The 8,614-nt window shown below is 41.2% G+C and overlaps 2 protein-coding genes across 2 annotated transcripts; one reads left to right on the top strand and one right to left on the bottom strand.

Moving 5' to 3' along the window:
* Nucleotides 1-3,880: 3,880 nt before the first annotated feature.
* LOC128738973 (leucine-rich repeats and immunoglobulin-like domains protein 1) lies at nucleotides 3,881-5,466 on the top strand. The gene is made up of 2 exons (XM_053834499.1): nucleotides 3,881-3,923; nucleotides 3,986-5,466. The coding sequence occupies exons 1-2, from the start codon at nucleotides 3,889-3,891 to the stop codon at nucleotides 5,265-5,267; spliced, it is 1,317 nt and encodes a 438-aa protein (XP_053690474.1). The 5' UTR covers nucleotides 3,881-3,888; the 3' UTR covers nucleotides 5,268-5,466.
* Nucleotides 5,419-7,065, bottom strand: LOC128736242 (leucine-rich repeat-containing protein 15-like). Its single transcript, XM_053830722.1, has 2 exons — nucleotides 7,040-7,065; nucleotides 5,419-6,972 (listed from the first exon to the last, which is right to left on the bottom strand). Exons 1-2 carry the CDS (start codon nucleotides 7,063-7,065, stop codon nucleotides 5,535-5,537), a joined length of 1,464 nt encoding a protein of 487 aa, XP_053686697.1. The 3' UTR covers nucleotides 5,419-5,534.
* Between the last annotated feature and the right edge of the window lie 1,549 nt (nucleotides 7,066-8,614).

The following is an 8,614-nucleotide window of genomic DNA, read 5'->3' on the forward strand; positions in this document are numbered from 1 at the left end:
TGGTTCTTTTCGCCAAACGGTTTTCCGCGGAATAGTCCTTTCCGCGAAAGGATTTTCGGCGTTTTGGTACTTTCCGCGAAATTGTACTTTCCGCGAAAATGTTTTCCGCGAAATGGTATTCCGCGAAACGGTACTCCGCGATATGGTCTTCGGCGAAATGTTATACAACCGTTACTACGAAACTCTGAGCATCGAACGGAAGGAGAAATGCAGTCAGAATGGATATTCTGTTAGCGGTCAGGATCACAAGCGTGTCGGGGAAGCGTTTTAGGAGAATCCCAATGCTTCGGATAGGGATATAGCCAAAAACTTGATCTGTCTTTCGTTTAGAGAGTCGAGAACCAATAGGGACTATACGAACAAAATGCAGAAGGCTCCAAATCGCGACGAACGGCAAAATACGATGGGAAAGTCACGGGCCTGGAAACTGTACACCCAGATGCTGATGAAGCCTCATTGTCTCATTATGGATGATGATACTTATGTCAAGGTGGACTTCCGGCAGCTTCTGGGGCTACTGTTCTTCACCGCCTAGCACAAGTTTGATGTTCCGGAGAAAGTAAGCCAGCAGAAACTTTCAAAGTTTGCTAAGAAATACATGATTTGGCAAGCGATCTGCTCATGTGGCAAACAGAGTTCACCGTTCGAGACTACCGGGATTGTAAACGGGCATATCTGCCTTAAAACCTATAGAAGCGTCTACTTTCTCTGTTAAGGCAACACGTGGGCCCTGCGATCTTCTGGCCGGATTTTGGTTCGTGCCACTATTCAAAGGATGTCATGGAGTGGTACGAAACCAACATGGCCATTTCTGTACCCAAGGACATGGCCCCCCACGCTCCGGAACTAAGGCTCATCGAAAAATACTGGGCTATTATGAAGTAGGCACTACGGAAGCATCCCTAGGAGATCCAATCTGAGGAAGACATGAAGAAAAAGTAGGTTTCCGTACAGAAGAAGCTGCAGCCAGATGTTGTACAGAACCTTATGAGTAGAGTTAGGTGTAAGGTGCGAGCATACGGTTATGGTATTGAAGTTGAATAAAGTAAATATGCCAAAAGTTTACTAATGGGTTATATTTTAGAGAGCAGAAAAATGGCAAAGCAACTGGAAAGTAGGGCTTCCCCGCCAAACATCTGGAAGTCGAGAGCGAACGGCTGTATTGTGCATTCCATCAGGTTATACTAAATGAATGGATTAAGGAGGAACTACCTACGAACTGTTTGGATGGTCTCGTATATTCTATTTACACAAAGGGCCATCGACTCAAATGCGGTAATTAGGCGTCTGCAAACAAAATGAATTCCTGCATCCGGTTTCCCAGACTGAGGTCGTTGCAAGAAATCTTTGTTGGCGAATAAAAGTACAGTTTTCGAAAGGGACGCTCCACGGCTGACCAAATATTTACCGTGCGATAAGTCCTCGATGAATTCCGGAAATTTAACTTGCGGGCTTAACATTTGTACACAGTGCTGTGTTCGGATTTCGGGTGGCATGTCAAGCTCATTCGAATCACACAGAGGGCTTCGTCAAGGTGATGGTCTTTCAGGCCTGCTGTTCAACATAGCGCTACAAGGTGTTATGAACCGAGCGGATATCAACACGCGGGCACGATCTTCAACAAATCTAGTCAATTCATCTGCTTTGCCGATGACATGGACATTATCGGCAGAACATCTGTGGCGGTGGCTGAACAGTAAGTACACCAGACTAACGCGCGAAGCAGAAAAGATTGGGCTGAAGGTAAATACGTCCAAAACAAAGTACATGCTGGCCAGCGGAACCGAGGTCGACCGACGCCGCTTGATCAGTACTATTATGATCGACGATGAGTTTGAGGCAGTCGAAGAATTTGTCTATCTTGGCTCACTGGTAACGGCGGACAATGATACCAGCCGTAAGATTCGGAGGCGTATTATCGAGACAATGCTCGAGGAGAACCTGCGAGCGCTCGGAGTTTTAAGAACGATCTTCGGCGGTGTACAGGAAAACAAAGTATGAAGGCGGAGGATGACCCATGAACTCGCACAGCTTTATAGCGAACCCAGTATCTAAAAGGTGGCTAAAGCTGGACGGATACGATGGGCATGTTGCAAGGATTTCGGCCAACTAACCTGTAAAGATAGTCCGGTAGCCGAAAATCCGGTAGGAACAAGACGACCAGGAGCTCAGCGAGTAAAATGGTTAGACCAGGTGGAGCGAGATCTGGCGAAGAGTACTCGGTGTCCAAGGAAGAGCGGTGGGGAGCGGTAGCCCACAACTGAGTTATATGGAGAAACCTTCTTCTACTGGCTTTGTCTTAGGATGGCAAGCCACTTTACACAAACACTTTTCTTTTGTTTATAGACTTCAAAGCGGTGTACGATTCAGTTAAACGAAATGAGCACTGGCGCTGATTAGGCTGATACCCTTGATAGTTCGTAATCTAGCGTCAGCTGAGACTTAGGACTCGCTTGTGATGTTAGATGATTCGTAGCAAGGTTACGGGCTATCAAATTTGCTATTCAACATTGTATTGGAAGGTGCTATTCGAAGGCTTGCGGAAAGGCGGCACTATCATCACGAAATATCACATGCTCTTAGGATTTTCGGACGACATCGATATTATCGGTGTTAACTGTAGAGTTGTGGAAGAGTCGTACACGCAGCTTAAGGACGAGGCTGTGACGAAGCTTCCGTTGGTGCTCTACGGCCACGAAACGTGGACGTTGAAAGAAAGCCAAGAATGATCTTGGTGGCATATTTGAGGAAGGAGTCCAAGTCAAAAATATACCAAGCAAACGAAGATGCGGATATTGAGAAACATCTAAAACACGACCGGCTTTAGTGGGCTAGCCAGGTAGCAAGGATATTAGTTGAGAGACCAGCAGAAACAATATTCTGCAGGGAACCCGACAAAGGCCCATGACTTCGAGGCAGACCCCGTACCAGTTGGATGAGCGCTATTAACGAGGATGCTAAAACAGCAGTTTTCAGGGGCGATTGAAGAGCGGTAGTCTTAGACCGAGGAGACGGCTCCCAAATTTGGCACTGATTCGATAAGCATATTGTCACCGGAAAAGTAAAGTGCAGTGGAAAATGTTTTATTTATTTTATGTGAAATATTTTTTCAACTCTGCTGCTACATTATTATTGTTATGCGATTTTCATTGTGTAACAGTTGTTTCTGAATAGTTAGAGCGTGTAATTTGAAAAGTTTCAATACATTTTGTTGTTTTGTTGTGAAGCACTTTAGCTCTTTAGCTTTCATGGAATTATATTCTTCTGATACTGTACTGTATCTGTTTAAAGGCCGTCTTAAATCATCTAAGAAAGGATTCATATTCGGATGTCCATAGATTAGTAAAAAAAACTTGTTAGGGTGCAAAGAGTTCGCATCCTCGTGGTGCAAGCGGGGTAACGCTAAATGGACTCAGCAATAATTGTTTTCAGATAATCGTATACCTGATTAACGATTTTCAACCTGTCTAAAACTTTCATCTTTATCGTCAATCATACCGAAAGGGCGTAAAATGTTAAACACATTCTCATAAACAGTTTCACAGAAATATTAAGTTTCCACTAATAAATGCACTGTAAAACGATAAAATATAAAACGCATGTTTACACAATCCTTACAAGCGAAGAGCTAGTGTTCTATTTTTCTTTGGAAATCCTATAATACTGCAGCTATCAAGAGCTTCTGTGAATTTCGCATCTTTCTCTGAACTTGGAGCCTTGTTTTGCTTTCTTTGACAGTTCTACGGAACAACCATCCGGAGTAAACGCACAATCTCTGACGTATTCAAATTTCTACTTCACAGATAATTCCCGTTGTATTCTAAAACAGTTGCTCTGATGATAACCGCACTCAGTTCTGTTTCTTGCGCGAAAGTGAGTGGAGCAAAAATGGCGGTCCTGAAGTGTGCCTCAATTTTTCTGTGGTAATTTTTTTCTGGGCGGCCATGTTTGATAATTACTATTTATTGATCATTCTCACTTTTAGTTTTCTGCTAGCACCAAAATTCTCACTAGCCAGGGACTATCGATGTGCACTGGAGGAGAATAAATGTCTGTTCCGTGATGTGCAACTCAAGACAAGCGATTCGTTGGTGAAAGCAACTTTCTCGTCCAGCTCCTCCAACTCGCCAACAAAAAGCGTAAAATTTGAATCGTCTTCCATGGTTCAGCTTCCGGCTGCGATTTTTCAGAGATTCCCCGATGTGGAGGTGATTGACGGTAGCTTCAGTGGCATTAAAACTCTTCCAAGCGGCTCGTTTTCGTCGGCTAGAAGCGTTAGAGAAGTACATTTAGCTGGGAATAAAATTTCCATGCTAGTGAATAATCTTTTTGATGGTGCAGCGAGAATTAATAATATAGATTTAGCGCAAAATGATATCAGTGATGTTGAAGCTAATGCCTTCAGTGGATTGAATCAATTAAAAATGTTGAATTTGAGCAACAATCGAATTGCTCTTCTATCGCCAAACGTGTTTAGTGCTTTAACTGAAGTAGAAGTCGTGGAACTTCAGAATAACTTGCTTTCCAAAATCGATGATGGATTATTCACAGCCTGCACGTCATTGATTACACTGAACGTGTCTCATAATGCTCTTCAAAAGTTTGAACTGCGGCAATTTTTACGAGAGTGGTCTGTAGATGCTATCGATGTCAGTTACAATCGTCTTAAAACGGTTGGTATTCCAAAAAATTTAAGAAAGTTGGTAGCCTCAAACAACCAAATACAATCAGTGGAAGTGTTTGGTAAAGAGCCATCGGTCATTTTTCTTAGACTATCTCACAACAAGTTGACCAGCGTCGATCAGATCCCCAATCTGAATAAGCTGGTTACTCTAGATGTATCCTACAATGAACTGGAGACGTTCGATTTCAATTCGGTAACAAAGTTTAAGAATCTTATTTTGCTTAAGCTGGACGGAAACAAAATCTCGACCATATCCAACACATTGCCTAGCGATGTAAGATACCTAAAGTACATTCACTTGGCTCACAACCGTTTGGCCCGGCTTGACATGGATACGTTCCGAACGCTGCCTCGGATCATAAAACTAGACTTGGGCTATAACCAGCTAACCGAGCTCAGCGCTAAACGGATTAGTGACAAATTTCCGGTGCTCGTACGTTTAATATTGGATGGAAATGACTTCCGGTGTGACCAGCTTGGCGAATTAACTAAGGAACTCAAATATGCCATAACCGAGTACAAAAGTACCGTGGAAAAATGCAAGACCGGACAACGATTGCTAAATGGAATTTGCTGCAAGTGAAATAAAAAAATATGACTAGAGCAATAAGAAGTCAACAAAAAGAAAATATTTTACAGTTGTCATAAATTGATAATTTCAGCTTATTTGTTGCACTTGATATGAGAAATCATCGTACGAATAAATGAGGATTTTATTAACAGAAACTCAGAGAATTATCGGTTGAAAGCAAACCCTTGGTAATACAATAAAGAAAGAAAAATGGCCACCGTGCATTTTTTTTAATCTTCGAAAAACTTTCTTGTCTATTTATGGCCAGCCGCGTAGGAGTCAGTCGGTCGGCAGAAATTGCGTTTCCACTTCCGTTCGCAGTTCGGCATTTTCCATGATTAACTGTTTGATCATCTTGCGCGATTTGTAGATTTCCTTGGTCAGTCGGACGATTTTCTCCCGCAGGTGGTGCTCGGTCGAGGTGCAGCAGATGAACTTGTGCTGTTCCGGCTTGGTGCAGTTTCGGTTGCCGGCGGACCATTTGACGTACGCCCGCTCCAGCGTGGTAACGATGTTCATCAGATTAATGCAGTCCCAGTCATTGTTGTCGGTGGAAACCAGCGCCAGGTAGGGGAAGTTTTGCTCGACATCTTCGATACGCATATCGATTAGCTCGTTGCCATGGAGGTAGATGTTTTCCAGCGCCGGGAAAGTGTCAAACACAGCTAGGTCAATAAAGAGAAACTTATTGTGGGCGAGATTCAGGGTGCGAAGTGATTTCGCCGGCGCCGGTATGCCGTTGTCTATTATCCAAAGATGGTTATTGTTAAGCTTAATGTCTTTGAGGTTTTTCATGAAAGCAAATATCACAAAGTCAAGTGTGATGAGTTCATTGTATGACACGTCCAATTCAATAAGGTTGCGAAACTTGAAAATATTGTTTATGTTGGCTATGTTGTTTCGGGACAGGTTCAAATGAGTCAACTGAAAGAAATCTCCTTGGTCCATTAGAATTCGGCTGATTTGATTCTCCTGTGCATTTAGTGTTCGAAGATATTTCGTAACCAACACTTCATCCAAGTAGTTCTTTCCGATATCCAAAATTTCCAGTTTGTTCAGCCCAACCAGTTGCGTCATGTTGAACGTATTAATCATGTTGGTGGAAAGGTTGAGCTCCCTCATCATCGAACATAGAATGAACTGGTCGTCATTGATTTCCTTTATTTTATTGTTTTGCAGTTCCAAAACTTGCAGCTCTTCCAATCCGGAAAACAAACTTTCCGGTAACTTTTCAATCAAGTTGTCGTCCATATACAACTGGCGCAGATGTCCAAGTCCATCGAAAGCATGTTCCTCCAAATATTTGATTGTGTTATTATAAAGTGATAATATTTCCAGCTGCAGAGCTCCGTTAAACACAAAGTTATTCAGCTTCGATATTTTGTTGTTATATAGATGTAGCTCCTGAAGCCGCTGAGCGTTGGCGAACGTTCCACCGAGGAGCTTCTGGATGTTACAAGCATCACTCGAAAGATACTGAATCGCCGGAAAAGTCTCAAACACCTTTTTCGGCAATACAACCATGGAGCAATCCCGAAATGCTATGCTGGTGTCGTTGAAATTTTGCTCACCGAAAAAGATGCTATCCGCCTCCGACTCACTGCGAATGATCACATCCCGAAACAGGCAGTCGTAGTAATTGGCCGTCAGGGTGCAGTTGAACTTGATTTCCCGCCGGCAGTCGGCGATCTGTGCCAGAATGCAAAGCCCGATCAGACTACGTTGAAGATCAAATTATCATTGAATTACTAAAGTATTAATTTGGAATACTCAATTTCACTTACACGAAGTACCAGAACGACGTCGCCATTTTTCGCATTCGTCAGTGATTTGTATACAACTTGCTGGCTTTGGCTTGAAGTTAATGTGCTCGATGCTGCGCGCTTATCAGTGTTCTGTCGCGGAAATATGCTGCTCACTAGTGCTCTACTTTGTATTGCCCTGCAACATTACATTTGCTACAAAGTCTCGCGAGAGACGAGCTGAACAATTCAGGAAACATTTCAAATTTGCACGCCAACTGAATACTGTTATAATGTTTTATGTTGTTTCTCTACACAACCAAATGCGCGATTACAACATTGTTCACAATTATTGTTAGGGTGGTCTTTCGGATACTAATTGATTTAGCAAATGGTATAAGATAAATAGATAAAAAGGTTTATAAATATTTATTTCATTTAAATATACTAAATGCTACATGATGCATAATAAATACCGCGATAATTTAATAACATTTATGGTAATGATAAAAATAATAGCAAAAAAGCTACTGCGCTGGCTGGTTGTCTTTGAAACCATCTGGCCAGTATACTGTTATACAAAGTTTCAAAGCTTTAATATTTCCACAGGTAACGCTAGTTTCCTAGAATTTAAGAGTTCATTAATGGCATCATTTTCTCATTTAGGTTCAAAATATCACTGGAGAAAAATATTATACAGTTGTATTCAGTCCAACCGATGGTGGAGCACTTTGCTGTCCAACATAGAGTTTTCTACGGTGTTCCTAGGAGAAAGTAAAGAAAGAAAACGACAAGGTTTTTAATATAATGCATTTATTAATGACGCATGATAATGGAAGAAATAGCAGCGCTCCCCGAGCAGCAATGAAAATCAAAATAGTATAGGATTGCGTTATGGGAATCAAAAACCCGATTTAATCCACCTAGTGGTGAAAGGAACCTTTGTTATACGGTCTTCCATGCTATTTGAGATAGAAATCGACACGTCTTCGGAGCATAATTCATCTATTGGTTAACGTTGCGTAGTGCGTTGGTTTACATAAAATTTTTGAAAATTGAGTAAGTTTACAAAATTTGAACAAAATAGGAACACTTTTAAATTTTGATAGATCCTTTTTTCATGAAATCGCTGAGTAAGGATAAGTAAGTTGTTATTAACCTGAGTAAGTGCAAATAAAAGTAAGTGGTAAGAGGAAATCTCATTCTTTAACATATACATTGTCTAGTAAAGGTCTAGTTTATAGGTTTTTGAGCTATGCATAGTTTTCTGTAATGCCATTCTATTTGAATCACATCAATAGAGTTTTCTTGAATAATTTTCATCAATTTTTATTAACCTTCGGTTGCTCATGCTGTTGTATTTTATCCAACACTTGTAGGTTTTTCAACGCCATATTGTTATAAAGTTACAAATCGTTTTTTAACTAACGTATATTCTTCAAGAAACTTATTGGGCGCAAAATGTCATAATTATTCAATGCATTATCATCAATTTAAATTGTTGGGAAAATGTATGCAGCAAAACTACCAGCAAATGTAAAATGTTTAAAATGTATCCGTCTGCTGGTAGTCGAGTAATTCGGAGTCAAAATTAGGGTATTCTTTATAATCAAAGTT

Source organism: Sabethes cyaneus, chromosome 2 (assembly GCF_943734655.1).
Source record: "Sabethes cyaneus chromosome 2, idSabCyanKW18_F2, whole genome shotgun sequence".
NCBI lineage: Eukaryota > Metazoa > Arthropoda > Insecta > Diptera > Culicidae > Sabethes > Sabethes cyaneus.